The sequence below is a fragment of the Artibeus jamaicensis genome, unplaced genomic scaffold (assembly GCF_021234435.1).
Source record: "Artibeus jamaicensis isolate MK-2021 breed Jamaican fruit bat unplaced genomic scaffold, CSHL_Jam_final scaffold_1964, whole genome shotgun sequence".
NCBI classification, from domain to species: Eukaryota; Metazoa; Chordata; class Mammalia; order Chiroptera; family Phyllostomidae; genus Artibeus; species Artibeus jamaicensis.
Window position 1 is genome coordinate 63,564,060 of NW_026522030.1, and position 17,495 is coordinate 63,581,554.

Consider the following 17,495-nt stretch of genomic DNA (forward strand, 5'->3'; position numbering starts at 1 on the left):
TGGTAGGGGTACAGTTACTTTTCATATGAAATTATATTTATGTTACTTTGTGATGGGTTTATTAGTATTTTTTCAATGAATTAATTAGTAAATATTTTTAAATATTCCTACTTTTAACTTCTAATATGGTAACTGTTTCATAGATATAACCCACATTTTTAAAAGAAGAGAGCTTTGAGAGTTTCAATATTTTTAAGTATGAAGGAATTTGGAGACCCAAAAGAGAGAGAGGAAGAGAGAGAACCACTGTAATTGCCTTCATAGAGCTTATAACTACCTAAAATTATGTATTTTTATTTATCTGTTTTCTTCATATGCCAGTCGTTTGTCAATCTACTCCCAGACCCATTCCCTACCCTTCCTCTCCATTACAATTGGATCCCTTGCTAAAAATAAGAAGCAGCACTGGCAGGAGTCCCAAGCAGAAGAGCTGAGCCCAGGGCTTTCTCCACCTCCCTCTCCTTTGGACTCCAGCTTCTCCTTGGTCCCAGTTCCTACTGATAGGCCTTCCCCTGTGTGCCTAGCTCCTGCGGAGCAGCCCTGGCTCCCAGGCTCCAGTAATCCCCTCTCATCCTTTGTCTAATCCTAGGGTATGGGGGTTTGAGCTCCGGTTATTACTATCTGACTGCTTCACCATAACAATTTGACTTTTCAGCTGTCCCTACACTTTAGAGGAACAAACTTATCTCAGCTCCCTCATTTGAAAATAGGGATAATAATAATGGTCAACCAGAGCTCCTGTGAGTATTAGAAAAAAATACATAGAACCTAGCACACTGCTTGGCCCAGAATACACAAGAAATTGTTGGTTAAAATTATTATTAGTGTATTTTAAACTTTGTAATTACTGCCTTCCTTACATAAAAAGTAAATCTATTGCTTTAAGCTGGTGTTTACGTTTTGATTACTAACTGAGATTTTAATGGACATGGTAATTATTTTTGCCAGGATAATTACTGTAATTATGACACGATCAATAGCTATTCTCAATTTTTACTTCAGTTGGAAAAGAATGTGTGGAGAATACAGCAGGAGAAATTTTCCTATGTAATCAAGCATTATAAACTGCAATTAGTCAGGGGTCTTCTCTTTTCACATCACTGTGAACAGAAAATAAAGCTCAAATGTATTCAGCACTTAATTCTCTACCTGATACTCGGCACAAGCTTTATATGCATTATTACACTTAATTCTAACCTTACAAAGTGTCTATTATTATTATTATTATTATTACCCCTCTCCAGATGAGGATACAGGCTCAGAGAGGTTCGGGGTTTGCCAACATCACATGGCCCATAATGAGAGGAACAGATTTGAACCCAGACTGAAGATAAGCCCTTACCTGTAACCTATTTCTGCAAAACAGAAATTAAACCTCCTAATAGTAACTGCTTACAGGTTGTTTCCCAGGGGGCTTAGTACCTATAATTAATATACTTTCCAACATTTCTCTTCAATGGCATAGAAAGACAGATGCCTACAGAGACAGGCTTTTTCTACTCCATTTTGGGATTGCCAAACATAAACGATTTATCAACAACTTTCTTCCCTCTGCCCCTGCTGGCCGCGGGAGGATTCCCCGGCTGGGGCAGGCAGTCAAGGCCAGTGGCCCCCAGACGCTGAGGCATCCTGGGCCACCACACTGGGCAGTGGGGCTCCCTCACACCAGCTGTACTGGAAGCCAGGCGGGAAGGAGCCTGCCATGGGTGGCAGATTCCAGAGAGCGTGATATGGGTTGAAAACAAACACACAGCTCCTGGCTGGAGTTTGTCCTTTGCATCATCACTGCTCTCCAGTCCTGGGATCCTGGGCTGGATGACACAGAAACGCCAGAAACCTGCTGCTTCCTTTGAAGACAAATACCTCCTTTTCCTGAGAGAGAGCTAACAGCTTCAGTTGGTACTCCACGAAGACAAACACTACTGATCCAAAGGCATGCACTAGGGATCAATCAGACACCTCACTGAAGAGATGTTCATATATGAAGGGGTTCTTTGCCAATCTTCCTTTAAATATTGAACTCACTCTGAGAAGTGAAAAATTAGCCAATACAAACTTTTCATTTCCAAGAAAAATTCTGCTGCCTCACAATTTTCAGGAACACATCTGTTCTGCCACATGAACGACATGACATCAGTCAACCAATTCACAGGTGCATGGTAGAAACTTGTTCACATGTCCTCTTAGTGCAAAGAGTTATGCTGGGTGCTTTGCCCCACAGCAGAAACAAGAAGGTGGGACCGGCTTCGTGCAGGCCACGTAAACTATGCACGTGAAACTCTTCCAAAGTTCAATTGTGGGCTGGTCCCTTGTTCTGGCGGTCAAGACCATGCAAAGTTAATCACATCCTGTGACTGTTTACCTTTTCTTCTGCTGGTTTCACAACGTCCAGCAAAGACGAAGGGAACATGGATCATCAACTCCATGGCCAAATGTTTTGTGTAATTAAGGATTTTCACCCTACATTCTTTTCTTTCTCACCTCAGGTCACCTGATCAGTGTATTTCATCACACTGATACTGCATGGCACTGTGGGAACTAATTTGAGAGCATACCCAAGTTGTTTTAAATGTAGCATGTTATTTCGTACTATCAAAAATCCTTCCATCATTTTATAGACAAGGAACTGGTATAGAGAGACTGAAAATTTGCTAGTAAGAGTTGGTAATTAGGACTCAAACTCAGGTCTTAGACTAATGCTTTTGTTCCTCTCTACTCATCCTTCCTGCCTAAACTGGCTCATATTTCCAGAGCACCCACTGTACTAGAAAAAGACTTAAGGAAAAAAATAATTACATGAAGGAAAACATGGATAGTGTTATCATTCATTTAGAATACGAATTTAACATAATTTTTAAACATAAAACACCAGAAAACACCATCATCTGTAGGGGCCTTACAGAAGATCCATGTCCTAAACCTACAATGAAAATTTAAGGAAAAACTTGTGAATCACTCTCCACACATGGAGGTCTAGGGCAAGTGAATCATTTGGCCTCCCTTCAAAATGACATTAATTATTGAGACACTATGTCTAAAGGGAGGCTGAGAGAGAAGGTTCTGGTGTCCGGGCCCTGTGGATACGCCCTGCGCAGAAAACAAAAACCCATTCTCTCTTTAGAACTCCGTCAGGAGCTCAGTGATAATTCCAGTGTGCCCTTGGTCATGTCATCCCTACTTCAAGTGGCTTGTACAATACTCCTTCCAAAGCTATATTCTGGTCTGGGAAAGAGTTCACTTAAGTCCTTTCTCTTCATTCTGCTGCACTTCCAGAGTTCTAGATACACTTCCACATCCCTTAAGTTTGATGCTGAGCAGGCCTGCCTCTCCACACAGCACTGCCCCCCCCCCCCCCCCAATGCAGCCTCCTCCCTTGGCTGCAGAATGGCCCCACATTTACAACCACCAACTGAGTAAAAGCAGTAGATGCCTCATCTCCACCCCCTTACAGCCTTGGTTTTCCATCTCTGCTTTCCACTGAATATCACATATCCTATTTCCCTTCCCAGCTGATGCTGAGATGTAACAACTTGTCACCTGAGAAATGGCCCATTAAAATTACATAGCATAGGTAATGGAGAACTCAGTGCAGGTCAGGACAGAAGGTAATTAATTAGCCTTAACTTACAGGATTGCCTCTAGTCCCTCTACACTCCGTCTCCACTCCCCTTTCTCTCTGCTTCTTAGCATGTGGATACCCTCACCACATCTCAGAGGTGTCTCTTGGGATTTGTTGGGTGGGGGTGGTTATTTAACACTGCTCTCATTAACTCAGCCACCAGTCACTGCAGTATTGGGTTAACAAGGTGGGGGTGGGGAACTGTGACCATCACAATAGACCATCAATTCCCCAGTGGCTGGTGGAGGCAAGGAAGAGTGGATTCAGCTGTCTTTGTGTGTTTTCTATGAATAGGCAACTGAACAAATGGGAATAGCTGCAGAATCTAGGGGAGGCAAAATATAAAAAGAACAGAGCCTTGGGGTTCCCATCAGTAAGGACCCCATAAAATTTGCCTCAGATGCAGGACCTGTCCATTTTCACATCCCTTGCTGTGACTGCTGGGTTTGTCTGAGGACATTGGTTAGAGAGGATTTAACATCGGAGGCAACAGGCAGGGGTAAATCAAGGGTAAGAATTCTGTCAATTCTGGGGCAAGAAGCTATGGAGTTGGGTAGCCGTGGGTCTGAATCCTTGTGTCTGCCTGTGTGAACTTGAGCAATTTACTTACTCTGTCATATCTATGAAATGGAAATCATACTACCTGCCTTTATGGTATCGCTTTGCAGATTAAATGACGCAATGCAGCTAAAGTGTTTAGGAAATACATGTTCCGAAATGGCAGCTTTATTTTCACGCCCTCCCAGCTAGTAAGTTCTTAGGGAGCCATCTTTTCAGATCCCAAAGGCAAATCATGTTTCCAAAGCCTTGGAGAAATTCACCTGCTCCCAGGGCTCTCCTGGGAGCTCCATTCCTGGCACTGAGTTGTTTGAGAAACCCTTTTCCATCCTGTTGGGAGATCAAATCCAAGCAACCTTCCCAGACACTGATTTGAATGGGTGCCTTGTCCTAGAGGTGACTAGTAGACTCTCTCCTCACTGCTCCAGCTAACCTGCTGGTTTGACACTGGACATGGGCAGGTTTAATTACTTGGTCTTCTGAAAACTAAGCAAGAAGAGTTCTCCTGGCTTTTTCCCTAAAGAGTTATGTGCTCATCCCTGAAACCAGAAGTTGGTCTAGCTCCTAAAGTAACAGTAAAATTTCCTAAAGTCATTCAGTAACGAAAACCTGAAGTATCTATATCCCCTGTCACAGAATGATTCAGCAATGAAAATGGCTAATTAAAAAAAAAAAGTCTTGTTGAGTCTTTTACAACAAACACATTTTATTTTTCTGGGGATACAGTTCAGAAATTGTCCAGCAGTTCACATGAGTACTGGTTGATAGTTATGTAGAACTCTATGCAGAGAGAGAGAAGTGACTAACAAACACATTTGGTTTTCATCACTTCACTTTTTCTCAGTGCTTATGGCTCTGGGCCAGGTGTTTTTACTCACAACTGCCTCATTTAATCTTTACAACATCCTTTTGAGATCAGAATTATAACCTTTCGTTTACTAAGAGAGAAATGCTGGCTCAGGGGTTATGTGTTTGCCAACGTCACACAGCATCTGTAACGGCAGTGGCAGGGCGAGCTGACCACATCCAAGTCTCTGTAGGCTGCCCAGCGCTGGTTCCACCACACTGTAAATATAGTTTGTTGATGTACATTGTGTCTTATCAGTGTTGTGTAAATTTATATCAAAATGAAAAAGTGAGGGAAACATACAATAGAAAAATAAAAGGTTAAAATGTAAAGGTTAATTATAAACTCAGTTCTCTGATATCCCATGACTGAACAGCTCATCCCTATGGACATTTTCAGTCTCATGTTTCCTGCTACAGTATTTTGAGAGAGGAGGAAACTCAGCTGCAGTGTCATGAGAAAGGTTGCCAAAGAGATGCAACTCTTTCCACAATGCACTTGACCACTGAATAAACTACTCACTTTAGAAAAATGTATAATTTGGAGCAACTAGACATTCTGGACATTAGGGAAACTGCTCAAGGACATGAACTCTGTGTGCTTTGTTTTCTCATTGCCTAAAAGAGGGCCTGCTTCCAAGCAGGTGCTGGACAAGTACTCATTGAATGAATGAATGAATGAATGAATGTCAGTAACAGGTAGTTGTAAGCTCACAAAGCATTTTTCTTGAGGCTAAGTCATCCTTTGACCAATCTTAGAATGCAACATGAGAACAGTAATAGTGCCAGTAAACTCCTCAAGCATTATAGAAGTAGTTCCTTAAAAGGGAGCAATAAAAAAATAATTTCTTTAAAAATTATAGAAAAAATCAGGTTTTCCAAATTTTTCTCCACCCTAGACAACCTCCTAAACCACTGAAGTCTTTAGTTATATGAAAGAAAATTTACAAGATAATGATACATGTGAATGGTAGTGGGTGACACAGGCATAGATTTTTGACCAGACGCTCTTGAGATAAAATTGCTGACTTCTAAATGACCTATTAGCTGTTTAACCAGAAAGCCCCTTAACTGGTTTAAATGTCAGCTTCCTCACTGGTAAAATGAGATATTTAATTCATTGAGTTATTGTAAAAAAATATGAAGATTAATAGCCACTGGCACTTAGCAGTCTCAGTAAATCTGAGTTCCCTCCCTCATTTCCCTCCTTTCCTTTCCTTGATCTTTCCTGATCTTCCCTTTCCTGATACCCATTTATTCTAAAACCATAAAGGTAGGTGAGATCATGTAACTATTTTTTAAATGTTCTTATTCCTCCTATTTAAAGACTTCTTTAAAACATGAGTTGGAGGAGCTCTAAGTTTTCTACTCATTTTTTTTTGTGTCAGCTCTAAGATATTAAATCCTAATATACAATAGAAAACCTGGGAAGCTGAGGGGCTAGAACATAGAAATTATTATAATTAGACAATAGAAGAAAAAGGCTGTGGCTTTCTAGGCTTCCTAGTTTTCTGGTCTTATCTCTGCAAGTGGATAGAGATACAATAGAAGAGAAGATGGCCCTTGCTTCTGAAGTTACTGTTGTCTTAGGAGCTTTAACAGAGACATCTGTTGGCTTTTTAACAAAGGAAGCTGGAGGAGATCAAGGGAAAGTGCAGGAGACTATGGTTCACAAGGGAGCCACATCTGTTTGGTATTCTCCCAACTGAGAAAGCTCAACTTCTGAAACAGCACGAGTATCCTAGTTAAACTGGAATCTAGGAACAGATGAAAGCTTTTCTTTCCTCCATGTTTCAATGGTACTGATCAACAGCTGTTTATATCCTTTAATACCTAACTAAGGGTGAAGCTTTCACATCTGTCAGTATTTTCTGGTTTTATTTCCATGGATCACAGTAGGGGAGGAGGTGAAGTTTGAACCCCTCCCAATTCCCAAGCAAGAACACAGAAATATGCCTAGGATTCAAAGTGGTAATGCTAAGCAGAAGTCTCCATTTCTCATCCACCCAGGGTCTGCTGTTTGCTAAGAATTCTTCTTTTACTTTACCCTGACAGATGTCTTGATCATTCTCATGATAATGATGACTCAAGGCAGCACGAAGATCAAAAAGAAGAAAGTAGGCTGGAATAAGGGGTGAGAAGAAGAGGGGGAAGTGAATTCTAACAAAGAAAGTGGCTCCTGGGAGCAAGGGGCGGGGGAGGCTGGGATGGGAAAAATAGACAAAAAACTGTACTTGAAAAATAACTAAATAAAATTTTTAAAAAAATCTGGTACTTCCCCCCCCCCCAAAAAAAGAAAGTGGCTCCTGAAGATAAGTTATTTCAAAAGATAGTGAAAATATGGTCCGAGGGCAGATAATAGAGTTTAGCAGGATGCTGATGAAGATCCTCAGTGTAGCAGTGAATGGTGATGGTTTTTACTGACCCCTAACATTTTATCTTGGAAAAGTTGACAGAGAAAACTAAATTATGTTGAGGCAAGACACACAATATACCCAGGATGGTAATAAAGAGATAGAGACATTTGTTTAATTTCACTCAGATCACCAGCACCCTAGACATATTGGGACTTTATAAAGATTATTTTTCCACCCTTCCTCCACTCATTCATATATCCACCCACTCATTAAATAACTTATAAAGCACCAAAACTAGACTGAGTGGTGGGATAGTCAAATGAATAACAAATAAGACATATTCCATAACTTTAGGGGCCTCCACCCAATAAGCAAAAGAAGACATGGTGTAAAGGATGCATGAGAATTCACAAGATAGAAAAAACAATGATTCCAGGAGAAAACAACCTGAATAAAACTCTAGAGGCAAGAAACAGACTGTTTATGGGGAATGCAAAGCATTCCAGGGCGTTACAATAAACACTAGAGAGAGTGGGGGATTCTTATTAAAGGTGTGAATTCTTAGTTCTTACCTAAGAGATTCTAAGTTAGTTGCTAACAGAAAGAACTGAGGAATTTACATTTTTAAAAGACTCTGCTGGAAACAAAAATTTGACAACTCTAAATTATATAGATTCATATTTTCCTGAAGATGCTAAGGGTGTTGCACTTAATAAAAAGGAAAAAAGCCAGCAGGTTCAAATTAGGAAATACCATATACTAAAGTGTTATTCCTTTCTTAGAGACTTCTAGTGCATATTAGCATATTAGAAGTCCTGCAGTTAAAGAAATCAGTTTCACTTGGCATTTCCAAACTTATTTTTCCATGGGGGAAAAAAATCACGGTACACCTAGTAAGATCTCTCAGAACACAAGTGTATTATTGGAGCATAAATTGGGAAGGATTCTGATCAGGTGAGTATGGTCTCTAATCCCACTGAATGGCTAAAGAAATGTCTAGAAAAAGATAGCAAAGCCAGGTTACTCTGGGGGACGTGGTGGCATCCACCTATTTCCTTCAAGCAAAATCTAAAATCACCTCCAGAAGCTTCCTCACTCTCAAGTGACACACCATGGCGTGTGGTGATATTTCCAGTCACAAACTCTCCATGGTAACCACAGCTGCCAGAGAGAGCAGAAGTGCCGGAGTTCAAAGCATCAAGGAGCAGGAAGAGAAGGGGAAGGACAAAGAGAAGGTCTCCTTGCCCACATTTATTTATCTTTATTGCTATCATGTGTTCTGCACGGAGCATTAGCAGTGGCTTATAATGCTTTTGGAAAAGAAAAATTCCTCCTGGCAACAAAAGAAGCCTCCGACAGTCAAAGAAAGTGCAAAAAGACAAGTACCTAAGAGATTCCTGCCCCTTGAAGATGTCTATTTTATGTCTGGGGTGAGAGGGTAGAAACCTGCCTTCTTCCCCCTCCTCAGGTGAGTCAGGGTCTATACTACCCCATCTTCTCCCTTAACAAGGGATAGCAGAGAGCAAGAGCATGAGGGAACTGGACAAGTCAAGGCAACACCATGATTCTAAGCAAATTGGTTTGTGTGCTGAATATTTCAAGATGTAGACACTGCCCTAATCAATTTATACACTTTTTCCCCTGGTATTAACTTAATTACTTCCATACACCCTACCTCATCTTTCCATATGCCACATGGGGACACACAATCCAACTAGAGGTGATTTCAACAATGTGTTTCAAATACTTCTTTCATACCCCAACCATCTCAGAACTTTTTAATAATACTTTCTAACAGCACGAGTATTTTTTTCAGTCATTCCACAAATATTTACTGAGTGCCTACCAGGATTTCAGGGCACTGTGCTAGCAAGACACTGGAGATATGGAAGACACATAACCAGGGAAGCAGGGAGAGTGCTCTTTGTCATTGAACCTAGGGCCTAAAAAGTGAAATTTTAAATTCAGCCCATTAGTGCATGGAAAATCCAATCATCACCACTACAAAGAAATAAAAGGGATGGAAAAGGTTTAGCCTTTCCCTTGAAGAATTTTGTGTTTCCCAGCACAAGGGAAACAAAAGCATTCACATTTTGAGCCTCCTGGTGGGTCCTGCTAGAGCATACACAAGGGCCCAGCATTAACACCGCGTCATGATTGGGGGAAGGAAGAACAGAATGGCAGGATCTTTACTTTTCCAGAGTGCCTATCCCTTGCTCAATTGATCTCCAGTCCATAGATTCTCACACTAAGATTTGTTTACCTGAGAGATGAATACCAATAATTCCACCAGAGATAATGTAACTAACTAGTTAATTAGTCAAATAATAAGAGCCTTACCAGAATCACTGCATGGATTTGGAATCTATTCCTAAGCAAGCCAGCAAGATCAAATCTAACATTCTACCAAGTCTATGCTCCCTCACATGTGACATGTGTAATTTCATGACCGAAGTACATGAAATTATTGTAAGTGGTCCACAAATGATATTTTTCAAAATTTCAATCAGGTTCCTAGACATGGAAAAATAAACTGAAGGTATGTGGAAATGGAATTTGGGGAAACATTGAGAATGTGTGGCATCTACATTCAAAGGCAGTCCTGGAAAAAGCCCCTGCAAACTCTCTGACCTTGGGTGGGATTTGGCAAAATAACAAAGAAGCTGTTGATTGACTTACCCACACATGTTGGAAATATGTCTTCATTGTTTATCTGGACCTCGATCCAATCCATGAGAAGGTTCATGTACTGGGGAGCTGGCAGTGCAGTTGGCTTCTTATACTTGAGGTCATCCTGCCACCGATATTCATATTTGGGGCCCCCCGACATCACAGGGCAGGTTTGCTCAGTGCAGAACTCGCAGATGGTGCCATAGATAAGGTTGATCCGATTGAAGAAGTCCACCACATGCACAGCTACCCAGTCATTCTGGTCCTCCCCGCTGGGCAGCTGCACAGCTGCCTTCAGGTCCACACCCGAGTTGAGGGATGCCTGAGCCCTCTTGTGGAGCTCAAACCTCTGTGTGCCAGGTTCAAATTTCCTCTTGGGCCGGAAAGTCTTGTCCTTGTTGAACACCTGCTTCAACGCTATAGACATGGTCTTCTCCTTTTCTTCCTTTGCTTTGCAGGAAGCAAAAAGGCACCTGGAACTCTTCCGTGAGAGATAACAACCCAACAGAGTTTTCCACAGCCAGCCCTCTGGCCCCAGTGTTGCAGCCTGCAGCTTCTAATCTATTTTAAATGGCCCCTTCCATCCTCTTCTTGAGCAATTTCCAGGGGAAACTCATGTTCCTTCCTAGTAGCAAGAGAGAAAAAGTTCTTATAAGTGCCCAAATTACATTTAGGAAATGGCAAAGGAAATTAGATTTCCAGCTTGCATTCTGCTGTGCCCACTTCCACGCAGGTATGTGGATGAGCAGGTTAAGCCAATCCCCTGGAAATCTGTACTGATGATTCAAACCATGAAAATAACAAAATAAGTAAAGGCATCACACTCCCTTTCTTCATGAACTTGATAATATCTCTGGTTATTCTTCCCTGTGTGATCACAGGCTCACTGGACCTCTCCAAGGTATTCAGGATGGGTATGGTAGTCAATAACACATCTCCATCCCACACAGGCTCCTTCTGAGAGCATCTACCCCATTCCATCCCTTCTGTCCCTATTCAGTTAGCATGGGGGCCACTACTCCTCTTGAACACACCTGATTAGTGGCTACCGCACCATGCTGGCTAATCAGAATGTTTCTCCTGGGAATTTGGAATCAGGATCCAGCCTTTGTTACACATTACTCCTGAGAAGTGATGAGACTGGGTACAGTTGAGCCCTACTTGGACCGTGCATAATGAAGTTGGGAAAGTTGATCTGTAAAGTGGGGAGGGATAAGGGAAGGAGGAGGAGCAAAAAGGAGGAAGATGGGAGAAGTCACCAATATGCAAAGAAAAAAAGACAAGAACATAGGTGGCCACAGAGAGGAAAAGGCGACAGTGAGAAGGAGAGAGTGACTTCTTTAGTTTCTGATAATCTTCTATGAACTGGTTTCAATTCCATTTAAAGCCTAGCTCTGATTCCAGCCTTTGGGATTCATAAGTTTTTCCTGAATTAATCAAATATTGTAAATCCCTTGTTTTACTTTAGCTAACTTGAGTGGGTCTTGTTTCCTTCCAAGAATCCTTAACTATGACAGAATTTATTACCTCTAAAATCTGCCATCCTTTATGTCCTTAGTACATACTCAGATAGTACTTCAAGGCAGAGGTATCTGATAAAACATTCTGTGACCATGCAAATGTTCTATATCTTTGCTATCTGTATGGTATGCACAAGTCACATATGGCCATTAAGCACTTGAAATGTGACTAATGTGACTGAGGAACTGACTTTTTGCTTTTATCTCATTTTAATTAAATTCAAATAACTATGTATCACTTGTGGCTACCATATTGGACAGTACAGCCTCGAAATCTTTAATGCTTTCTTCTCCATTACCTCATTTGACACCTGCAAAATTCTAGCGAGTTTTATAGAAGATTTATAGTAAATATAGTAGATTTGCAGTAGTATAATTACCTGTGGGTCTCCAAGAGATAAAATTATTTGACTAAAAAGGTTCTATAGCTAGTAGGGGTCATGGTTAGGACCAAAATACAGTTTCTTGACTCCTAGCAAATGCTCTTTCCACATGGCCTTATAATCTAAAAAGTGATGCCCTTCAAACTGTCTTTCCTGATGGTTCATGAAGCTCCTTTACCCAGAGCTTCCATCCCCATCCCCCCAAAGATCACAAGTATAGACTGGATGGAGGTAAAGACTGTGTCCCATGGCATAGAAACAGAGAGGAGATAAACTGATCCACTCATGGGTCAAGTCCTAGGAAAATGGGCCAAAGGCTGTGGCAAGATTCAGAGGTCCCATCATGGAATCTGGACTTGGAGTTAAACAAGTTAAAGTGGACAGAAGTGCTCTTTTCCTACCTAGAAGGGCCTCTGTCATTCTATGGTCAAACATGTGTTGGTGATATATTCAACCTTAGTTATTCAGGCAAAACAAAACAACCTCACAAAAGAAAATAAAAACAAAACAAAACAACAGCTGAGACATTCAGATTCCCTCTCACATGCTCTGCTCTTTGCTCCGAAATGCTGACCATTCAGCTAAATGCCTCCCCTGGCCACTCCCTACAGTCTCTGTGTTCACTTCCTCCTTCTTATTGCCACCCTCTTCCTATTAGGTTTTGACTGAAATTCCATATGATGAGGTGTTTTCCCCCTTCTCACATGGCATGGAGCATAAACACACCCCTCAAAAACCCATGTGGAAAGGCAGGTCATGTGACATTCTCTGCCTGGGACAGCGAGATCCCACTTTGGAGTAGTTTGGGGTTTCGCCAGGAAGGATATCCCCCCACAAACTCTGAAATTCTATAAAAACAAAAGGTAATCTCTTTTTCATAACTACACTTTCCCAAAGGTTCACCCTATGTGAAAAGAGGTTTAAGAAAACTTAGGGCTTTAAAGGGGCATTTTCAAAATAAAAATATGAGTTAGAGTTTGGAAAGCTAGAGAAAGGATGGTGAGCCTTCTTTTCATTTGTTTGATTTTTTTCCCCTCATTTAAAAGGGGCAATAGTCCTTCTGTATCACAAATGCTTAAATACTGACAACAAAGCAGCAACAACCCAACAGCCACACCCTCATGTCTGCAGTGAGTAAGACTTGGTCTGTTATTCTGATAATTAGCGTACCATCAATTTCAGGGTTTTCAGAGCACTCTCCTCTCCTTACATAACTCTCAATATCACTAAACATGTCCCGGAGTGTCTGCTTGCATGGGCACAGATGTGGAACCTTCCTCTATACCACTGCCAAGCCCTCTGGCACCTCTGATGAGAGCATGTGAATGAGACAGGGCAACCATAACAAGTCCTCCTGGTTCTGAAGACCTGCCCAGGCTGGTACTCACTGTTTATCTCCATTTCTCAGATGAGGAAACTTTGATTTCCTAATGCTTGTTCCAAATGTGTTATCTTTCTGACACGCTCAGACGTGAGGATGTCTCTTTTGGTCAAACTTTTGTCTAGAATGAAGTTCCCTGGAGAGGGGATAAGGTTGGTTGGTGGGCCAATGGAAATGCAGGATGAATAATAACAAATTCATCATGCCACTGAATGACTAAACAAAGAGGCATATGTCTGTGTCTTTGTCTGAGTGGCAGATGCTATACTGAGGTGGCTACACAAGAGTTTTAAAATAGAAAGGGGACCTGGAAAATCTAGCTGGTCTTATTATCCAACCCAGAGCCTCATCGGCTCATTTACATTGTAGACATATTAAATGGTTAGAGCAATACTCCTCAAATTTACTGTGGGATCTTGTTAAAACCCAGGTTCTGATCCAGTAGGTCTGAGAGGGCACTGAAGAGTCTGCATTCCTCACAAGCTCCTAGCTGGTGTCAAATCTACTGGTCCATGGGTGATGCTTTAACTATCAAGACCTGATCTTGGGTTGCAGACCAGTTCCCAGCAGGGGATGCACGAAAGGCAACCATACATTAATGTTTCTCTCCCTCTCTCCTTCCCTTCCCCTCTAAAGATAAATAAATAAATAAATTTTAAAAAAAAGACCTGATCTAACAAAAGGTCTTAATAGAAATACAGACTCTCTGGACTCCTCCCAGACTTAGCAGATCTAGGTCTGCAATCTAATAAAATCTCAGGAGAAGTATATGCTTTGAGGAACACTTGATTGGATGGCTCTTTGATGGGCTAGGTAAAGGGATGATTAAATAAGCTCCTATTTGTTGTTTTGTCAACAGCTGGCATCATAAACATAGTCTTTAGCTATGTGTGCATATGTGTGTTTGAGAAAGAGAATGAGGAGGGATTCACTGTTTTGAATACAATGGCCTTGACAGATGGTGACAATGAATGGGTCTTTTGATCTCAATTGATTTGGACAGCACAGCACCCAGAAGCTAGGAGATTCCCAGTGGATACCTTCCATAAATAACAGATGGAATGTGGCTGCTGATACTTCCACTGCAGCCACACGCAGAAAAGCTTCTTTGGCTAGATTAAATGTAGTGCTAGCAACAACACAGTTGTATTCTCCATCCTTGTCATCTCCAAGAAGAAAACAAGTCATAAGCTTTGTCCTTTGCATAGAAACTAAAAGCAAGTTCTGTTATGAATAGTACCCACCACAACGCTGATTCTCAATAAATATTTGAAGCCAATAGCTCTTTTAACCAATAAACATTTATTAAAGGCCTTTTAAGTGCCAGACACCAGGCTAAGGAGCATAGGATACAGAGCTAGTGAAGACCTGGACCCTGACTTTGAAAACCCCAGTTTTATGTCTAGGTATGCGGTTAGTTTATTAGCTTTGCTTTTTAAGGTACAAAGTTGAATGCACTAATATAAATGATGATGTGATTCCTTTACAGTATTATGTAGGTTAGGAATGAAAAAAGGAATGAGGTCTTGTGGAAAGAGAAAAATGGAAATCCAAATAAACAGCATAAAATTGACAGGAGCTCCATGTGTTCTCCATATTTTCTGCTTAATAGATCAATTATAGCAATAAAACATGATATGCACTATAAAAATATGCAGAGAGAATTCAGCCAAGCTGGAAGGGAATGTTGACAAGGTAACTAAGCAACTCTGGCAAGGAAAAATCTTATTTTTCTTTTCCTATGGATGTCTTCTGCCTTATTAGTTCAAAAATAAAAGTCTTTGCCAAGTATAAGGAAGAAATAAAACAAATCTCCTATTTGGTCCTGAGAGGTCCATCTTTTCTAGCTGTGACTACTTCTAAAAAAACTTTTGTGGCATAGAATGGTAGGCAGGACAGAGAGGAGCAAGACTAACACTGATATTAATTGGGGGGAAAGATATTTAATATTTCATATGTGGGATGAAGGATTCCTCCTGGCAGGACCAGCCAGAGAGCAACTCACTCCAGAAATAAGAGAAATGCTCCAGAAGTACCCCACATGAGGGACATACCACATCATCATCATCATTGATGGGGCCCCACGGAGGTAGGTAGGGCTGCCTGACACAGAGCCACTTCACTGAGCGCCTGCTGAATGAATGAGTAAATGATAGTGAATGAAGAACCCACTGTATAAAACTAAAACCACAAAAGTGAAATTCTATCTCAACCTGCAAGCTCACTGCCTACTCACTGAAGTTGGCTATTACCAGCTGTTGGGCTGCTCTACAGTGGCCCTTCCTGAAAGATCTAGACATCTGTCCAACTTTTCTTTCAAATGGGCTATTCTTTTCCACTGTTACCAAAGAATTCCAGCTCTTCAGAACTAAAGGATAACTACTCTGATTTCCCATTTTCCTACTATATTTTTCTCTTATGGCTGAAATAGTCCATGGAATCCTCTTTTCATACCCCAACTATTGAATAAAAATAGGTTTTTATTTTAAAGAAGTATGTGTATGTGAATAAAGTGAACATCATTTGACTTTCCCAGGCTCCAATAAAGGATGTACCTACACATGTGATTCTATCAACATTTATGTATTGTTTTACTCCAGCCTACTCATTAGGTGCTATCTTTGTTCACAGGTCAATCCCTGAAGTGGAGAATCCTGCCTGAGAAGCAGCATTGCTATATATATATATATTTTTTTTTAAAGATTTTATTTATTTATCTTTAGAGGGGAAGGGAAGGAGAGAGGGAGAGAAACATCAATGTATGGTTGCCTTTCATGCATCCCCTGCTGGGAACTGGCCTGCAGGGAACCTGCCTGCAACCCTGCTATGTGCCCTGACTGGGAATCGAACCTCGATTGTCTGGTTCGCAGGCCCGTGCTCAATCCACTGAGCTACATCAGCCAGGGCTATATATATATATTTTTTGTCCAACTAATCTACCTCCTTAACCTGGAGCCACAATATTGTTGCATTTTAGATTTGTTAACAGAAATATTGTGGTCTCATTTTAATCTTCAAAGATAGGCAGATTGAAGAGCTTTAAAAAGTCCATATTACTTCTGAACACAGATGAAGTCAGGACCAAGTGGTGCAGCCCTACCAAAGTCTGTCACATGATTTTCACTCCCCCATTATTTTCTGGTTCTCTGATGTCCATTCAAGTTGCAGACTCACTGTTTCATTTGTATATTTATCTAGTAGGTCATTTTAGCATTAAACATAGGAGTAAAAAAATAAAAGCATTGCATACGACCTTGCATGCTGCAGCAGCAGCAATAGAAGTGATTGCTCTGTGCACAGGTGTTTACAGCAGAGAGAGACCCATAATGAGTCTCCATTTCACAGACTCAAAACTCCACCACTCAGAAGAGGGAACTCAGTGGGGAGAAAAAGTGGAAGAATAGAAATGGATGGGATTTATTTGGTGTGGTAGAATTCTCTATATAGTCATGTTTTTCTGAAAAGAATATACTTTTAAAGAAATATTTTCTTAAAGAGAATAAAGTTCTCTTAAGTAAAGGACTTCCTGAAGCCAGTAGAGACTAGTCTGAATTCCCAATAATGAGGAAGATGGCAAATATTTGGTTCACCCTTGGATAAGGTTGATCTAATCTTACCACAGTTTTAAAAATAAGTAGTGAAGATAAAATTATTATAAGATAAATGCTCAGTTGACCCACTTATAATTTATGAAAGACATACTAATTTTTAAATGATTTTTTTAAAGAATAAAGAATTCCAAGTCAGTTATCATTTAGTCTATTCTTTGCAGATCTTTGGACTAGCTAGAAAATATTTTCTGTGGTTTAGAAAAAAAGACTTATGATTTGAGAACACAGTACCTAAGGCAGGTGGAAGTAGGAGAATGAAGAATGGAAGAGAACTAAAGATTGAGCTAATATAATAGGAGAAACTAAAAAATAAGGCAAAAAACTTTTTAAAAATTGCTGCACAAAGTATATATTTTTTACTTTTCAGGCACAGGTGTGTACTAGCTAATGTGGTATCACTCAGAGACTCCATCTGATGCTGGGATAAAGGTCACTGTCAATTACCATTTCCTTCTTTCTCTTTGAGACAGAATATGCCAATTCTTTCTTGGAAAAGTTTTGCTTTAAAAGGAAAAACGTTCAAATTCAAGGAAGTTGGTTCCTGTAACTG

General features: G+C 40.6%; 1 protein-coding gene across 6 annotated transcripts in view; it reads right to left on the minus strand.

Moving 5' to 3' along the window:
• Window positions 1-17,495, minus strand: part of MOB3B (MOB kinase activator 3B) — a 193,526-nt gene that overhangs the window by 114,445 nt on the left and 61,586 nt on the right. For all 6 annotated transcript variants that reach the window (XM_053656123.1, XM_053656118.1, XM_053656119.1 and 3 more), the window contains one exon: window positions 10,060-10,675. In XM_053656123.1, the coding sequence (XP_053512098.1) occupies window positions 10,060-10,477 (418 nt within the window). In that variant the 5' untranslated portion in view covers window positions 10,478-10,675. The remainder of the gene's footprint in view (window positions 1-10,059; window positions 10,676-17,495) is intronic.